Raw genomic sequence first — 19,083 nt, 5'->3', positions numbered from 1 at the left:
CTGTAGGCGTTTTTATTGTTTTAAAGCCACATACCTGGAAAACACACTTGCACAGTTTGTTATATTATCGTAATGTCGCTTTTGTAGTGAGAACATGATTCCTGCATTCGTTAGTAAAGACTCAGTGCATATGCACTTGCAGTCATTGTGCAGAATGACACCTGATAGCAAGGTGACGCAAAGGACTCAGCTGTACAGTCCAGTATAACATGTTTTTTTTTATTTTATGACCTCTTCACGGGCCCAAATTTAGTTACTAATTCAAAAACAAAATTAACAGTACAATTCATTTTCTTACCTACGTATTAAGAATGTGATAAATATTTAAGATAAAGAGAATGCAGCAGGGACTGAGGAAGCAATGTAGTCTTATACTGAAGTGAGAGAAATAATTCGTTTGCAAAAATATACAGACATACTAGCAGGTTTATGCCTGATTTCCTTTCCAAAAAAGAGAGCTCTTAGCACAAGTGAACATCCAGATGTGAGCCTGCTTCGAGATGCGTTTCAGTGTATTGCCTCTGCCCTGATCACTCTTCCCATGAACACTGTCTCTGCAGTGGTCAGTGGAATTGCTGATAATCAGAACAGGCTTTTAGTGCGTTAATTGTTACTTCTGCTATTGTGCTTAGTTCCTATTTATGACTATAAAGGACACGTTGATGCGGGAGTCTAAGGAAGAAGCTCCGTGGAGCTTTTCACTGATGTCAATGTTCTGGGAAGATAAGTGCAATCTAGGGATGGTAGATATAGTGTAACTAAATAGTCATGTAACCACAGGAAATTGTATTGGTTACACGACAATTTGGTGGTCCCCAGAAGTAGGCTGGCAGCCAGTGCGCTCCCGGCCCCCCCCCCCCCCCCCCCGCCCCCGGGAGCCTCCTGCAACCACATGATGCTGCCTCTGTATCGGAGGTAGCTGCACAGGATGACAGCAGCCCCATCCGCGGGATTTTGAGCTCCCTACGGACAGGCTGGTCTAGCACCTGTCCCTGTCTGCGGTGGGTCTGAGCTCCCTGCGGACAGAGGCTGCTGCGGGAGGGCTTTGGGGGCAAGAGAGGATGCCATGAAGCAGCCTCTGTCTGTGGGGATCTCAGGCCCCCCGCAGACAGGGGCTGCTGCCTGCTGCGGAGCAGCCTGAGCCACTGCGGATAGAGGCTGCTTCTTGGCAGCCTCTCCCACCTTCAGCACCCTGTGCTGTTGCCTCTTATGAGCCGATGCCGGGGGGAGCTGGCTTAAATGTGCCCCCTCTCACTGCCTCTGTAAGAGGCAGCAAAGAGGGGGCGGGGCAGATGGGTCTGTGGAGTAGGCAGTCAGAGAGCCAGAAGCTGGCTCCCCATGTGTCTGGGCTCCAGCCCAGCACCTTCACTCTCCATCCATACTGCTGCCTCTTGATCAGAGGCAGCAGCATGGGGGCTGGGGGGCAGGTGGATCCAGACTCATGGGGAGTCTGCTTTAAAGCCAGCTCCTCACAGGCACTGGCTCCTGTCTCTTCCCCCCCCCTCCCCTCCCCATCTGAGGCAGCAAGGGGTGGGAGTGTGTATAGTCGATAAGATAACCAATAAGCCAAGGCTTATCGGTTAATCATGTAGCATTACATGATGTACACATATTGACATGCCTAGTTCAATCTGGAAAAGGGCCTCAAGCAATGGAGAGCGTCATTAGAAGAAAATGGCTTATGAATCAGCCAACAGAAGACTGAATGCATGCAATGCTTCATTGAGGAGGACAGGGAGAAGCTGGTAAAACTAGATAGCATACAGTCTGTGCAACAGTTTAAGTATTTCTGTTCAGGATTGAGCCAGGGTGGGCATGCAGATGTCAGAAACCATGTGATGAGTTCTTGGTGTAAATGGAAGGTGTTGATAAGAATTTTCTCTAGCAAGAATAGGCCAAGTAAACTAAAAATCTAAGTGTACTAGCTCACAGTTACGCCAGCTGTGATGTGTGGGTCAGAATGTTGGCCACTGAGGAAGGGAAATCTGCTATTATTTCATACTGCCAAAATGAGACTGCTCAGGTGGATGTTGTGCAAGAGAAGAATTGGTAGGCTGTACGGGGCAATGGTATGCTCCATGATGCAGGTAGCTCCCATCACAGGAAACCTGAGGAGATATTGACTGAGATGGTTTCATTATGTGAGATGACCAGGTGTGGTTAGCCAGAGCATAAGCGCTGATAGTTATAGGACTAAGTCCATGAAGAAAACTTCGGAAAAGGTGGTTCAAGAAGCTGAAGGACATTAGGAAGGTTGATGTCAGTTCGGAAGATGTATTTGACAAGAACTCTTGGAGGCAAAGAACAAGAGCTGCCAAACTCAGTTGGCAGGACAAAGCAAAGGTGAAGGAGGAACAGTTATATCTGTTGATGTGACTCAAATGTCATTTAAGACAAGGATCTTGAGTGAGCATTGGTTCTTCAAATATGACCCTCAGCTTCCACCTTCTGGACAGAATTAGAATAACATCTCTAACTCAATTCCCAAACAAGACACCTATTAAAAAAAAAACAGCAAGCAAATGGTCTGGTAGCACTTCATAGACCAACAAAACATATAGATGTTATGAGCTTTCATGGGCACAGCCCACTTCTTCAGATGACCAGAGTTATGATTAGAGGATAGTGAAACTCAAAATAAATAGGAGAAGGGAAGCCAACATATTGAAGTGAGATGGAGGAGGAATTTAAACTAACGTTAAAGTATTTCGGATAAGGCTTTCACAGTTTACTTAGCTTGGTGGGACAGGGAGCTTTGTTAAAAGGTGAGTTACCATCAGTCATCTGGATTTTGGTGGTCAGTTTTGGTGGTGCTTTAAGAAATGTTTACAATTATGTAGACTTATGCTGTTGTTTCTCTCTTGCAGCTCAAAACCACAGTGACACCAAAGTGTTCTTCTACTTGTGGATTGTCTTCTATTTCGTCAGCTCCTGCTATACCCTTATTTGGGACCTGAAGATGGACTGGGGTCTCTTTGACAAGAATGCTGGTGAAAATACCTTCCTCCGGGAAGAGATAGTCTACCCACAGAAAGTGAGTATGCAGTTTTTTGTCTTTTGGAGGAGGGCCTGCCAAGGTTTTAACAAAACCCTTTGCATTAAAGGCATGTTCTGACTAGTCTTTGTAGTGTCTTAGATGCAGTATGTCAGAAGTTCAGACTGTAAGATCTATCCATTACCAAAGAGACAGTCTTGTCCTTTTTAAGATTATTGATAGCTGTAAAAAGCATATACTATATTTTACAAATACAGATGGCAGAAAATAATATCCAGCACAGAGTTTATGTGCTTGAATGTTTTGTGATGAGTAGATGGTGTTTTCCTTTGATTGTGGTGGTCTTATAGCACTTTTCTTTAAAGCAAAAATGTTAACTGGATAAGAGTGTTAAAATAAAAATAAAGGTCTGTTTTAAACACAGAAAAGCCACCAAATTTAGTTTTAAGGCATCTTCTCTGTCCTTAATACCTTTCCATTATGCTACGCATGTGTCTCTTCAGCAGTGGACCTCAGCACTAGGGATGTAAAATCCCATTTACTCTGTTAACCGGTTAAACATTACATTTAACCAGTTAACCACTTAAATGGGGGTGAGCGGGGTACCTGGCCAGGCCAGGGCTGCTCCAGACCAGCTGGACACGCTGCGCCATGGGCGAAAGGCTGCTCTGGCCAGGCTGAGCCTGCTGCACCGTGGGCAGGCAGGGAGCTGCTCCAACCCAGCCGGGCTGGCGGTTAATTGTAACCGGTAAGCATCACCCAGTAAGAGTGATGCTTGCTGGTTACCCAGTTAACAATTCACATCCCTACTCGACACATTGAATGATGAGGGTTTTTTTTTTTTTAAAAACATACCAGATAGCATCAAATACTGTGGTCTGATGGGACAAATCACGGATGGAGTGGAGATCCCTACTTAAGAATTTACTGACTTGAGTTATTATGGGTCTTCCCTTTATTTTAGCAGCTATGTATAAAATCCATTTTATTATTATTATGAATCCTTTCAAACCCAGTGTGGGTGCAGTTGGTGCAAGTGCAGTAGAAGCAGCAGGGCATTATTAACTCAGAACATTAATTTTCCACTCCAGGTATTATTTAAAAAAATAAAACCATCGGGGTGGGGGAATGTTGAACCCTGCAGGAGATTTGAAAAGAGGTAATCAGTCTTTTTCTTTGAGTGGTTACAGATGTATCTTCCACTTAGGTGTGCCTGGGCCAAGCACACGGGAGCTGGAGAGCTATGCTTAGCAGTGCTATGCAAGTAATCCCATGTGTAGAATACAGCAATTGTATTTGGTACTTGAATATTCTGAGGATCAAGGCCTGTATGTAATGAGTCTTAAAAAACATCTTGAAATATTTTAAGGAATATTTTTAAATGGTTCAGAACAATTTGTGAACTTACTCACAAAAATCTGGTTTTTAATCTTGCTTTTGTAGGTGCTTGCGCAGCTACTGCAGCCTGATGTTAGGAATTCTAAGTTGTTATATTTGTAAGACTCTTTTTTCAGTATGCCTCTGTTCCACTGTGGTTTGGGTAGTTTTGTTTCAAAAACTACAAAACAAGAAAAAGTACAGTAAAATTAAAAACCTGGTGAAAAGCGCTCTTATAGGCAAATGAACAATTGGTATGCAAGCATTAGCTGCAGAAAGAGAGCCAGTGTAAAACAATAAAACGAGTGCAAACATTTATGTGGACACTTATTTCAGCTTAAGAATGCTATAGATTAATTTAGCTTAAATTGGTTGGGAAGTGGTGGATAAATGTTTCCACATAAGGGGACTGTACTAATATTATTAAATTAGTTGCAAAACAGATTTGGTTAAATCAGTACAAATCTTAGATAACTGGGAGACTTAAATACTGATGGCATGTGTCTAGCTCTGGTGATGATCTCTCCCTTACTAGAAAACCGTATTTTAGGATCCCAGAGTCTTCTCTCTGGGGAAGGAAGATGGAAGAGAGAAGTTAAACTTGGTGCTGTATGTTACATTTTCTCTGCATGAAGGCCATAGCCATCAGTGGTTGTACCAATGGTATTGACGAATTAGTCCCAATAAATGTGAAAGCTAATGATGGGATTGGCTCTGCTTCTCCTTGGCCCTTTGGCAGGTATCTTTGCTCTGTATTGAATGTGTAAATTGACCTGTCCTATTTCACTCTTTGTTCCTCAGGCCTATTACTATTGTGCCATTGTGGAGGATGTAATCCTGCGCTTTGCCTGGACCATCCAGATCTCCCTCACCTCCATGCAAATCTTCCCTAATGCCGCGGACATCATCTCTACTGTCTTTGCACCCCTTGAGGTTTTCCGGTAAGGTGGCTCAGCTAACCAGTGCTTCAAACTTCTAGTTTACCCCTTTTGCATTACAATCACACCAGAAAGGTAGGGCAAGTCACTGGCTTTCCACAGGTGCCTGGAGCTGTTTGAAAAGCCACAAACTAATGTAAAAGAGCACAAGGATTCAGAATAACTAAGTCTGAGCAAACTGCTGGCTGAGAGTGCGCTATGGAATCCCATCTGGGGTTCAGAGACTTCCAAAAAGACACAGGTCTGACCTATAGGCAGGCCTGAGACCTGGATTCTTCCTCACTGTGTTGTATTTGCGAGGAGTCAAGGTCTACCAAGTTTATTGGAGGAATTTAGCAAGCTCACATTTTAAGCATTTTCACTGGTAAAAACTATTGAAATGTCACGCAAGGCGGAATTTATAAATTTTCCCAAATCTCTTCTGCTTTTGCAAATAATTAATTAATTAATAATTAAATAATTAATTTCACTGTGATCAGACACTTCCAGCACATAAATGCTGTCTGCATCTTTGTGTTACATCAGGAATCATACATCTGCTTGAGTCAAGAGCAAAATAGCTTGCTTATGAATCTCATTGTAAAAGAGATTTTATTTGTATTTATTCCTCCTAACTGGGAATACTTGGGCTAGCTTGACACTGGCCATGCTGGGGTAACCTACACCTTTAAAACTAGACTGATTCCACCAAAACCATTTGCTTCCCTTGAGAAGTCCATCAGTCCACTGCTGTGAAGTAATGTAGCGGGCTACTCCTTGGTAGTCATTCACGTTCCCAATCACCTACTTTCTGCAGCCTGTCAGTGTTTAGGGCTTTGCCCTCAGGGACTGTGTGTAATCCCAGGGAAGTGTACACAGTAGCATCTACAGAACTGCATTGCCAAAAAGCACTATTTAATTTTTATATGATTCCCTCCTTCTTGGAGTGAGGGATCACGTCCATTCCATGTAGCTGTGTGCACACTGCGGGCTCGGATTGTTGGAAGGTTTGTTCTTCAGTGTTTGTTCTTCAGTGATACCAGTCAGGCCGGCAGCGAGCCACCTGGAGTGGCACCTGCATATGCACGCGTATATACCTCTGCCGGCACGCCACCCCCTCAGTTCCTTCTTACCGCTAGTGTCGGTTGTTGGAACCGTCTCTCTTGTTTTGCAAGTGCACTTAGCAGTATCACCATAGTTAGTTTAGTTCTCAGTTTCCAGTTTTATAGTTAATGTTAGTCTTATTCTTCTTGTTGGTTAGGGGTTGGCCTGTTGTGTTTCCCCTTTCTCCGTGGAATGTGCCTGAGCCCCAGGGGTTCAAGCCCTGCTTGCACTGCCTCAAGCCCATGTCCTGTGGTGACCCACACAACTTGTCTCAAGTGTCTGGGCAAGGCCCACATTTCTGCAAACTGCAAGATTTGACACAGTTTTAAGCCTCATACCCAGAGGGGGGGAGGGACTCGCACTTCAAGATTCGGTTAATGCAGTCTGCAATCTGCCCGGCACCAGCTGCCAGCTCGGCGCCCACCTCCCACAGCACACCGTCTTTGGAGGCCCTTCTGGTGTTGCCTCGGTACCAAGGCGATAGGCTGCCCAGCACCGCTCTGTCACCGGGGCCGCAGTAGAAGAGGAGATCAGATAGGAGCAGCTCTCTGTCATGGCATGCATCCAGAGTGCACCCTCAGTCAGGGCATGCTGACGCTTCCACCTAGGCCTCGAGGCCTGCAGCTCCAGGGCCCAGTGCCAGTCAAGCGCAGCCTGGGATCCCAGCCCAGATGAGGTCTCGATTGAGATGAACCGGCCTTCGATCCCAGACACCATTAAGACAGCCAGCGAGTTGATTGAACTTATGTCCTCCCCTGCCTCCCCGCCGGCACCAGCACACTGGAGGGACCTCTATGCACAGAACCGCACCAACGTGTCAGCCCCACCAGATATGGGCTGTAGGCCTAAAGGGCAGTGTCAACTCTGGCACTGGCAATGCTGGCACCTTAGTCCACACTGTACCCCAGTAGTGGCCACAATCTCTGGCAAAGGTCTGGCACCGAGCGCCTGTGACACCGGCATCTTCCACAGCACCAGGGCATTTCATGTCTCTGCCGTCTACCCAGAGCTTGGGCAAGCTCGCAGCCATGATCTGGCATGCCTCCCAGCACTGGCCACCGGGTCCATCGTTGGCTCCATTGTGGTCATGCTCGGATTACTCCCTGGGCTTAGACATGATGTCCCTGCTCTCCAGAGACACAGTCTCTCGCTCCTGCTCCTGGCACTGTTCTCACTTCCAGCACCACAGCACCTCGTGCAGTCCTTACAGCAAATGTGGCCTCCACAGCAGCAGCACTGGGGCTAATGGCATCAATTTTTGAAGGGCTGGATAGGTTATACCCACACGTGTATCCACCCTTCCCACTGTGGGACCTTAACCTGGTGCTTACAAAGCTGATGGCTCCTCCCTTTAAGCCAATGGCAGCATGGGCATGCTTGCATCTTTCCTGGAAGGTCACCTTCCTGGTGGCTATTACTTCCACTAGCCAGGTGTCCGAGCTTTAACCTTGAATCCCCCTTACACTGTTTTCTTTAAGGATAAAGTAAGGCTTTGCCCACACCCTGCCTTTTTGCCCAAGGTAGTGTTCCAGTTTCTTGTCAGTCAGGACATATTTTTGCCCATGGTTTACCTCAAACCTCACAAGCCTGCAACAGAGCAGGCTCTACACATTTTAGATGTTAGATGGGCCTTGGCTTTTTATTTGGATATGGAAAAACCTTTCCATAAGTCCCTCCCCCCCAGCTGTTTTTCGATAGTTGACAGAATGAAGGGTCTTCCAGTTTTGGCCCAACTTTTCTCCTGGATTACATCTTGCATCAGGACTTGTTGTGAGTTGGCCCATTTACCGGCTCCTAAATTGACTCATTCCACTAGGACCCAGGCCTCGTCTGCCACCTTCGTGGCACAGGACCCCATCCTAGATACCTGCAGGGTGGCCACTTGGTCCTCATTAGATAAGAACATAAGAATGGCTGTACTGGGTCAGACTAAAGGTCCGTCTAGCCCATTAGCCTGTCTGCCGACAGTGGCCAGCACCAGGTGCCCCGGAGGGAGTAATACTTTTGCAAATCATTACGCCGTAGCGCAGCCAGCCAGAGATGATGCAGCTGTTGATAGAGCTGTGTTGCAGTCCGTTTCCAAGTAGTCTCCGACCCCACCTTCATGGGTTTGGCTTGGGAGTCACTTACATGGAATGGACATGAACAATCACTCGAAGAAACAACGGTTACTTACCATCTCATAACTGTTGTTCTTTGAGATGTGTTGCTCATGTCCATTCCCAATCCCACCCACCCGCCTCCTCTTCATTGGATTGTTCTGGCAAGAAGAACCCGAGGGGGTGGTGGGCCGGCAGGGGTATATATGAGTGCATACGCTGGTGCCACTCCAGGGGGCTCCCTGTCAGCCTGACGAGTATTGCTGAGGGAAAATCCTTCCAACCATCCTTGCACGCAGCACACACCCACCTACGTGGAATGGACTTGAGCAACACATCTCGAAGAACAACAGTTACGAGCTAGTAAGTAACTTTTTTTTTCCTCCTTCCCTCTCTTCAAGGCGGTTTGTGTGGAATTTCTTCCGCTTGGAGAACGAGCATCTGAACAACTGTGGTGAGTTCCGTGCTGTCCGGGACATCTCAGTGGCACCAATGAATGCTGATGATCAGACACTACTAGAGCAGATGATGGACCAGGAGGATGGTGTCCGAAACCGCCAGAAGAACAGGGTGTGGAAGCGTAGCCAGAGTGTGTCCCTGCGCCGACCTAATCTTTCTTCGCAGTACGTATTGTTCTCTTGCACGACAACATTTGAAGGGATTTATTTATTGTTAATGAGAGTTTGAAATGCCATGTTGGAGCGACAACTCTCAGGAGTTTTAAAAGAGAGGATGAACCCAACTGTAAGTACATACGTTGGCATTACCCTTTCAGGCAAAGTCTGTGTAGCATTGACGCAGCATTCTTTGTTCACTCCTATTGGCTGGCCAAGTGTACTTTTGTCAGGTACAGAGTTCTGTTGAGAGAGATGCATCTAAAGCATAGTTTATCCCTCAGACGTGCTGTGAAGCAAGGTGAAGCCTCACAGAAGAGAAGCTACCTGTGTGTGAAGCACATTGACAGTTTGAACAAGAAATATGCACAGTAGAAGGTGTCCACAGTTCTGAGGGCAGGATTGGTTCCCCGATGTATGTAATTGTGTGCAGTGTTCAGTGTCCGTACACACTGCCTGTAGGAATGGAATCCCTCGTGTAGAGGTCACAGGTGCAGACTGTGCTCTGGGGCTCAAACACCCATGAGAGAAGGAGGTTAAGAGTGGGTGCTCAGCACCCAGATGCACAGATTGAGTGTGGAACATGAGGCGATCTGTGCTGGTAACAACTTCTGGGCAGGGAGTATGTTGATTAACAGAGGCAGTGTGATTATGACAACAAAAGGCTTGTCATGAAATTAAGGGTTATTCAATGATCCTCAGAGCATTCCCAGGCACTCCAGCTAAGAGCTGTTAAATGCAAATTAAAGCACATAGCAAATATAAGCCCAGCTATATATACAAAATTATGGGCTGTAAAATAGCTATTAGACATCTTAGGGTCATTGGTAGTACTTTGATAGAATCCTAGAACACTAGAACTGGAAGGGACCTCGAGAGATCATCAAGTCCAGTCCCCTGCCCTCAGGGAAGGACCAAGTGCTGTCTAGATCATCCCTAATAGATGTCTGTCCAAACTGCTATTAAATATCTCCAGTGATGGAAATTCCACAACCTCCCTAGGCAATTTATTCCAGTGTTCAACCACCCTGACAGTTGGGAAGTTTTTCCTAATGTCCAACCTAAACCGCTCTTGCTGCAGTTTAAGCCCATTGCTTCTTGTTCTGTCATCAGAGGCCAAGGAGAACGATTTTCCCCCTCCTCCTTGTGACACCCTTTTAGATGCTTGAAAACAGCTATTCTGTCCCCTCTGTCTTCTCTTTTCTAAACTAAACAAGCCCAGTTTTTTCAGTCTTCTCTCATAGCTCATGTTCTCTAGGCCTTTAATCATTTTTGCTGCTCTTCTCTGGACCTTCTCCAATTTCTCTGCATCTTTCCTGAACATATTCTCCAGAAGCCTTAATTATCTCCAGTCATGAACGGGACAGATGCAGATGAATAACGTAGCTATCTTTCACCTGACTTTCTCTATCTCCCCCCAGGGTCTCTCCTAGATAGGGGTGCACTGGGCCTTTCCCCTCCCCCCTCCTGGGGCAGGAGGGGAGGGGGGAAGGAGGGCTGGCAGGGGCTGTCTCCCAAGCCAGTGGACCCCACTTAGCCAGTCTCACGGCAGTCAAGATGGCGAGCCCCAGTCCTACTGGTCACACTCTTGGTGGTATGGGTGTCCACACTGGTCACTCTGCAGTATAGCTCTCCCCTGCAGACTTGCTGTTTCCGATGGAGACAGCGAGTATTGCATCCCTTCTCTCTTCCCCCTCCCTTTCCATGTTCTGGAAGATCGTCCCATTCCTGGCACTTTCCATTTTCCTCACAGAACTAACCCCTGATCTTGCTTTAAATTAGGAGAAGAGGAAACTGCATTCCAGGTTTGGTGGTCCTAGCTTTAGGTGTACCAGTTGAACCATAATAGTGCTTTTACTGAATGCAGAGGGAGTGCATGGCTCTTGCAATCAACATTGTGTGCAATCAGCATGCACTTCACTTCACGAGTCATTGCTTTACGTGAGTGTCACATTAGTAATGCCCTATACAGACCAGCTTAATCTGGCAACTCTGCGCATGAGCTGTGGTGAACAGAATGTCTCATGGGCCACACACAGAACCCTGATGGGCTGCAGGTTGCCCGCCACTGGTTTACATTTTGTGTGTCTGAGGGTATGTCTAGACTACAGGTTTTTTTTGTCTAGACTACCACCATGTTCTTTCGAAATTACATCGAAAGAACACGGCTTTTTTTGACTGTGGTAAACCTCATTTTAGAGGAATAACACCTTTTTTTGAAAGTGCTTTTTCAAAAAAAGGCGTTCTTGAATGCAAACAGGGCTTTTTCAAAAGAGAGCATCCAGACTGCCTGGGTGTGCTGTCTTTCGAAAAAGCAGCTTGCTTTTTCTAAATAAGTGGTTGCAGTCTAGACGCTCTCTTTCGAAAAAGTCTCTTTTGACAGAGGCTTGTAGTCTAGACGTAGCCTTATTTGCTGTATTGCAGTAATTTGTCAGTAGGGGGCACTGTTAATGTGCAGAATTTAGCCATAGCAGAAAAAACGAGCATATGGGGCAGAAAGGTATCAGTCATCCACTCACCTAAAGAAGTGGGTTGTGCCCATGAAAGCTTATGATACCATCTACATTTTTTATTAGTCTCTAGAGAGCTGCAGGACTATTTGTTGTTTTTAAAGTTTTTTCCATTACAGACTAACACGGCTACCCCTCTGAAACTCATCCCTCTGTGTGTGTATGTGGTGATCTTACCATCTGAGCAGCGTGGGTAGGGAGAGGATGAATTACCACATATCTATAATAAACTGCTGCCTGAGACGTTACCAGTTTAGGAAATATGTTTGAGATAGTATATTTACCTTGTCCGTACATGATAGTAATATGTCTTCCTTCCCCTCAGTGAGTATTTTTGTTTGCTTGTTTTTTTCCCCCCAGGTCCAAGGCTCGTGACACTAAGATATTGATAGAGGACACAGATGATGAAGCAAACACATGAAACGTCCACAGAGTCTAGTTCCACATCCCTTGTTTTCTTGCTCTACTACCCTTTTCCCAACCAATCCAACTTCTGGTACAGTTCCAGCTGAAAACAGGAGAAAACACTGAACACATTTTCCGAGCTCTTCCGGACCGGATCCTATGGACTCCAACAAGCTCACTGTGTTTCTTTTCTTCTGGTTTAATTTTGATTTTCTACTTTTTAAATAAATATTTACTTCGTTTTGCCAATCAGAGGACAGTTAAGGAAAGAAGTATCTAAGGATTGTTTACAATCACAACAAAGACACAAAACCCTATCTCGATGAAGAACAAGCATTATAGGGACTCCATGATGGGACAGCACCGAGCATACACTCGACTTCTGCTTGGCCCGGTTTCGACTGGTTGAAACCGGACTTGGATTTTTAAATTTGGTTGTTTTTTTTCTTTCCTTCATATCCAGCGCTGAGGCACTGGCTGCACTTGCAGGGAAAGTGCACTTAGAGCAGTACCTTCATTCACGAAGCTACTTTTAATTTGATGTAACTTTTCTTACCATTTCTTTGGAAATATGATGTATTTGTTGCATACAGTTTTCACATTATTTATGAAACTTAACAACCATCCGAGAATGATTTGTTGAGTCCTGTGCAATGAAGGCGATAACGGTAAAACAAGGCAGGGGGGTGTAGATCTGGATCTCTTGTGAGAGTTGTACCCTGCAAATACCTCTTCCATGAGATAATTTGCACCAGTTGGACCTTTTGTCTCTTCAGTTTAGTTTTATTTTTAAACCAAAGTTTTTCTTTCTGGTTTTAGTTGCTGCTGCTGCTTGAGAAGACCTGAGCATGTTTCACATACCAGTTCATGCTCCTCTTGTCATGACTGCAAATGATTCTGAGAAATTTTTTAAAGGAGAGTTGTAATAAAGCTTGCCACAAACATCTTGGCCAAAAAAAACCTTAGGTTTTAGGTTAAGAACTGGGTTTTTTTTAAGCCTTAATCTTCCTGAGGTAAGGCTAGAGCCTAAATAGGGATCTTTTCCATTGTTCCATTTCAGCTAAATACAGCAAAAATACAAGCGGATGAGATGAGGACATGATCTTTCCCATGTATGGGAACGGGATTTGTTACATGTTTTGGTTCATAGGTGTCTAAGTTTCAAAGAATTGGCACCTCCAGCCCTATTGGCTGTTGGGCAGGGAGGCTGTTGTGTGTTCTCCATAGAGTAAAGAAGTTGGGATTGAATTAGACTTTAATGACATTTTATTTTATACATCTTCCTAGGCTTTGGCAAAGCGCTCTCTGCCAGTCACTGCCCAGGCACACCGCCAGGTTGCTTTGTTCCTTGCTCATCCCTTATGCCTTGTCCCCAGTCTCGTCTGTCAACAGTTGAGCGGTAGGTCAGCCTTTCGCTAAGGCACGTGATCCTACTCAGCAGACTAGGGTTTAAAGTCAGTCTCCTGCTTATCAATTTCAGTAGAAATGGTGAGGCCACCTTGATAAGCTTTGCATATTTTGACGCGCGCGCACACACACACACACACACACACCCACCCACCCACCCACTTAGAAGAGAGCAGTATAAGTGTTTGAGAGGGCCGCGCCCTGCACCACTATGTGCAGAAAACGCCAGTGTTGAATACTAATAAAATCTTATTTGTCTTGCTCTATTGCATGTATGGTTAACACCAGGAGCTGGGGAAAGCTGCTTCAGTTCCCTTTAATCCTGCCCTTAACCCAAGGGTTGACTTTACAGTAAGGACTGATGAAGACTGCACCCTTTTCGGAGGGGACACAGTCGCTGCTTCTGCTGCTCTGTGCCCTTGTTTTTAACCACTCTTCCATGTATCCTGAATAGCTCCTCGTTCGTTGGCCATGCCAGTAGCCAGCCACATACAGATACTATTCGGATGCCAAGTGGCAGATGAACACCCTTGACTATGTAGAAACCAGTTTTGACTTTTGTATTTACATTTCTAGCTGTCAGATGCTAGGAATCTCTGCTTGGCTGCTGTTAAATTATTTTTCTTTCTGTAGCCAATCATATGGCTTATTACATATGGCTGGTGCACTGTTTTTTCTAACTTTGCCTATTGTGCCTCTGGCCCAGAGGAATGAAAGAAGGAAATTTTATTGTATTCTTTTAGTTTAAATAGGGCAAAATAACTTACCATAGGTTGGTGATAGTGAACTGTCGTCTCTTGACACAGTGAGTGTTTTCAGTTACTAGCATTCTCATGTTGCACCCAGAACTTACCAGGAAACTTTGGTGACCCGCCAGGAAAGGCCTCAGAATTATCACTGATCTCCTGAAGGTGATAGCGTGATGACGGTGGTATAGGTGATTTGTGTATTTTTCTTTCTCCACCGCAACCGAGGCCCAGCTGGTATTTCAGCGCCAGCCCACACCGGTGAGAGGACTCTGGACAATACAGACTAACACACGATTCTGTTGTTGAATCTTTTGGTACCCAGGAGTATGGTTCCCCTGATCTTGACTCACTTGTGTTTCTTGTTCAGACAAAGTCAGATGCACTTGTCCGGCAGGGTCATGGAGTTTGAGATGGAAAGCCCTCTAAGTATTTCAGCCCACTGTTTGGCATTTCAGTGGTTTTTGCTGTGTTCATAATGTTCGAGGCCACTCGGAACAGAGAGCTCATTCTCCTGGGAGGTCACTAGGACGCTCTGGCTAACAGATTATCGGCAACAAAAACGGTCAGCAGATAGTGATGCTATATATGCCAGCAGGCAATTTGAAAGGAGTAGCAGCTAAACCAAGGGGCGCAAGCTGAACTAATTAAGTGTCTTAAGGAAGTGTTGCTTTTAAAAAAGAGGGTGGGGGCTTACTGATAGCTCTCCCTTATCAAAGGGAAAGTATCATTGCAATTACGGCATCGGAAAATATTTTCTAACTTGGTACGTAAAGAGCTTAAAGCAGCACTCAACAAATAGAGGCAGGTGAAACATCATGAGTTTCTGAGCTTAGGAGAATGGAACATGTTTTATTTAGTCTGCTCCTGATGTGAGTGGTCCTGCATGTGCTGATTGGCTCACCTCTTAAGCGATCAAGTCAATAAGAACTGAGGTCTGGGTCGGTTTTTTTTTCCCTACGGTATCAAAATTCTGGAGGAACTGAAAGCACTCCCAAATTCTGTTCTGTGTTACTCCCACCATCTTTCTCTTCCCACCCTGCAGAAAAGCCCTCTGTTTCTGGCTGTTTTACTGCCAAAAAAGTTGGGAGGGTGGTTTACAGTGAGAGAACTAATTGATGTTCTCTAACTTGATGTAAAAATGCATCTTGTTTGACAGCGAAGCCCACGTGTGAAATGGAGGTGTCTATATGCCTAGGTCAGGATGCCTGAGTTCCTGGCATCATGGTCCAAAAGAGCACAGTTTCCAGAATCCCTGTACTCCCTGGTGCCGCAAGAGCTTGTAGTCCATGACTACATGGAGATTTCTGAGCCATTTGGAATATAGTTCCTCTCAGGAGTTAGTTCTAAAAACCTCTCTGGTTCCATCTCTGAATATACAGTAATATATGGCCAGTTAAATGACATCTAATCGAGCAGGACAGCTGGCGAAAGAAATAGAACCACCTCTCTTACGGGAGCGAAAGACATCTTCCCCTCTGATGGTCGGCATTCGTGAATGACCTTTGCAAATATCACAGAAGGGGTATCACTCACCAGTAGATTTTTTTTTTTTTAAGGGAGATTCCCCGTTTCCCCACCCTCCCTCCCAAAGTTCAGAAAGTCAAGTTGGCCACATTCATTCCCTGTTTAAAGGGGTCTCAATCCCTGCCAGACAGCTGAAGTTCCATGGGGATTGTCAAGCGGTGTGGATCAGGCAGATCTCTTCCCAGGCTTGAGATATTCACCATCGTGAGTCCACACGCATCTCCAGTTCTCTCCGTCTTTCCTCCAGCTTTTAACTGCGGCATGAAAGTGAGATTTCGATCACTGGCATGCGCTCCTCACGAGTCCTAGCTCGTTTTCTATGCTTTGCTGAGGGGAAGGCCGCACTCCCTTTGCTCTGTTCCACAGATGAATTTCATCCAAGAGGAGAGAGGCAACTGGGAAATAAAAAGCATTGGATTCTCTGCATAGGGCTTCACAGAGCAAAGCTTAGTGAAGAGGGGCAGAAATTCTGGGAGAGAAGAGTTCCTGTCAGGCTCATTCACTGCTACCTTTATATCTTCCTGCTTTCTTATGGCTGGATCCTGAATATCTCAATGTATTCATACTTCTGGAATCCAGATACATTTGGGAGGCAAATTTGCTTGCTCTGTGCCCTCCCCAACCCCACTGTCTCAGCTGGGTGCTGTCATGAAGATCAGTGCAGAGGCAGAGGTGCAGGAGCGTTCAGCAGAACACTGCAGGAAGATATCCCCAGAGTGGTGCAGTGAGCGCCATCCTCTGAAAAAAGGAAGCTGCTCTTGCTTCCCTCCTGTTGGCTGCTCTCATTCTGCCAGGTGCTTTTATCCGCTGCTTCCCACAGGCCAAAATGAACAAATTGTCGTTTTCCTTCTCCTTGCCCCGTATGTCTCTTAACTGATGCCTTGTCTCATAACGGATGACTCCTTGCACAAGAAATGTATCCTTCAGGCTTGGCCTCTGGGCAAGGGGAGGGGAAGAATGCACTTGGCTGTATAGTTTTCTGTGTTGCCCATATGAGGCTTCTGTGTCTAGGATCGCACATCCCCACAGCAGTGTAGCTGCTGGAGGAAGGGGGGAGGATTCACTCTTTTGGGCTGCTGCACTAATTGCTCCTGTGTCCGATCTTGGGGTATTTTTACCATGAATCCTCAAGGAGTGAAGGGGCTCAGGGCCACGTTTTCAAACTTGAGCAAACATGGCCTGTTTTTCCAAGGTGCTGAACGTGCCCTGCGGGCAGCTCATCATTTCTGCAAACCAGGTGACTATAGAAGCACCTAATTTTAGGCAGCCAAGTTTAAAAATATCACGCCCGTTTTGGTGAGTTAGCAATGAAGCGTTTAGCTGACATGAGCTCTTCTGAGCGCAAGACGGCCTCGGCTAGGAAGCAGATTGAGTATCTGCACCAAGGTGCTTACCTTGCCTGCCCACCCCCCCTTAGCTCTTTCAGCAGTTCCAAAGCCAAAGGGGAGGAAGGTGCTTTGCCTTGCACGTTATTTCTGGAAGACTGTTGGTTTATTTTGCTTACTAGAGAAGAGGGGCTTGGGTCCCCTTGGGGTGGAGGTTCGTTATACCAACTTTAGGTGTACTCACTCAACTGTCAAGCAAATCCTGTCTCTTAACATCATGACTCCTGTGTGACTTGCGTCCCCAACATTACTCTTAATGTGCTTTGGGGCAAAAGGTAGCTCTGCCACAACGTGGATTTAACCCAGTACTTAATCAAACTGCTGCCCTCGTTTATCCGTGGGATCGCAGTCCCCACCCCAAATTAATGGGAAAATCACCAGCGTGACGAAGGAAATGTGGACTTTTCAGGGGGAAAGTGGCCTTTAATATTGGGTAGCTCCTGGGACCGATTGCCTCATCCCTGCTGCCCAGACAAGTGTGAGGTTGCTCTGTCCTATGTACATTTCACAGCAGCATCAGTGTGTTAGAGGACAGGGGACAGGAATTGGGAATCCTGGGATTAGAATAAGGTCGTAAAATATAATTCTTTCAGAGTTCTTAAAACAAATTGTACGAGCCCTTCCGTAGAGTGAATCTCCTCCGCCTGTAACGGTTTGTGACTGTCAACTTCCTTACTATCCTGTGGATCCTTCTTGCAAACAAACAGTATTTGGAAGGGACCCGGGATAGAAATGTATTTGCTGCTTCAGAAATTTTCCCTTGCCTCACTGCCATTTTTCTGTACACTCCTCTCCCCTGCTGTGTTGGTCTAAATGATGATTATTCTATGAAGCCCTGAGCTGTAGATGTCAAAAGTAACTATGGAATGTGATTAGTCCTCTGTGGGTGCTTTCTTTCTTTCCTCCTTTCTCTTTTGCTATCCCCTTCTCCACTCTTCTTTTGGCTAAGTGGAAAAGGTGAGGACAAAGAATTGCCGCTTGCTTGGACTCATGATGTATCTGTGACTGAGCTATTAGCTGTCTACTTTTTCCTTCCTAAATGGATATAACATTTTTTAAGTGTGGAATACCCTTCTTGATAAGTAGGTTTTAAAAAAAAAATGCACAATGTGGTACTGTTTCATAGTTTCTAGGTGGTTGTATAAAACAAAGTTAACTGTGGTTATGTGTTTTTAAAAGGAAAAAAGTGATTGGTTACTAAATCTGTCCTTTTTTTCATTATTACAAGCTCTTTGTTTTCCAATGATTGGATGGCTCCTTTGTCACTGGTGTGTAGTGTGTGTCTGTCTGTTTCCTCTCTGGGTGATACCTTTTCATTTCTGAACATCAACACTGCCTTCACCTGCTTAACTCGCCTGTAGATTTATAAGCCAGATTATGAGAGGGGTGGGTTTCTGAGAAAGATGGTTAGGTTATTTATTGGAGTCCTGTTACAGACAAAAGGAAGTCTGACACTTAAGATTTGCAGGTTGCAAAGGTTGGTCCTGGGTAGCTGTATGTATGGATTGTGAATAGCTATTTACAACTCCAGTGAGTCATATATTTTGAATGCCACAGAAAGGGCTAGAAATATTTGAAAATATTCAATTAAGATCACTTAGCTATCTGAAAGGTCCCACACGTTAGAAGGCCTGTGGCTACAACCATTGTGAGTGTGAAAGACCACCCAGGCATGGAGGGGAAAAGGCATCCCAAGTCGTGTGGATATAAAGGGTTAGTTTAATTTCAGCTTTACACCAAAACACTAGAGCTTGATCTGCCAGGCTCATGAACGCTTTCCCTAATGCTTCTGAAAGCCTCTACCCTGGAAACCAGCTACAGTTAAGCAGTTTTCTGAATGATTTCAAGGAGAGCTATCACTGACAACCATTTTCTGGAACAGGTCAGTTCCTACTGAAGAAGTGCCTGGCTCTCCCCTGGTGTTACGTAAAAAGTGCTTCTTGAACAATGAATTAACTTTATGCAGGTGTTCTGTCTACTTGTCGATGACTGTACAC

General features: G+C 45.4%; 1 protein-coding gene across 2 annotated transcripts in view; it reads left to right on the top strand.

Moving 5' to 3' along the window:
- Positions 1 to 18,490, top strand: part of XPR1 (xenotropic and polytropic retrovirus receptor 1) — a 171,362-nt gene extending 152,872 nt beyond the window's left edge. For both annotated transcript variants that reach the window (XM_075936816.1, XM_075936817.1), the window contains exons 12-15: positions 2,868 to 3,034; positions 5,174 to 5,313; positions 8,894 to 9,115; positions 11,977 to 18,490. In XM_075936816.1, coding sequence (XP_075792931.1) covers positions 2,868 to 3,034; positions 5,174 to 5,313; positions 8,894 to 9,115; positions 11,977 to 12,037 — 590 coding nt within the window. In that variant the 3' untranslated portion in view covers positions 12,038 to 18,490. The remainder of the gene's footprint in view (positions 1 to 2,867; positions 3,035 to 5,173; positions 5,314 to 8,893; positions 9,116 to 11,976) is intronic.
- The last annotated feature ends 593 nt before the right edge of the window (positions 18,491 to 19,083 follow it).

Source organism: Pelodiscus sinensis, chromosome 9 (genome assembly GCF_049634645.1).
Source record: "Pelodiscus sinensis isolate JC-2024 chromosome 9, ASM4963464v1, whole genome shotgun sequence".
Taxonomy (NCBI): domain Eukaryota; kingdom Metazoa; phylum Chordata; order Testudines; family Trionychidae; genus Pelodiscus; species Pelodiscus sinensis.
The sequence above is the reverse complement of the archived record's forward strand: the minus strand, read 5'-3'. Positions and strand labels throughout refer to the sequence as shown.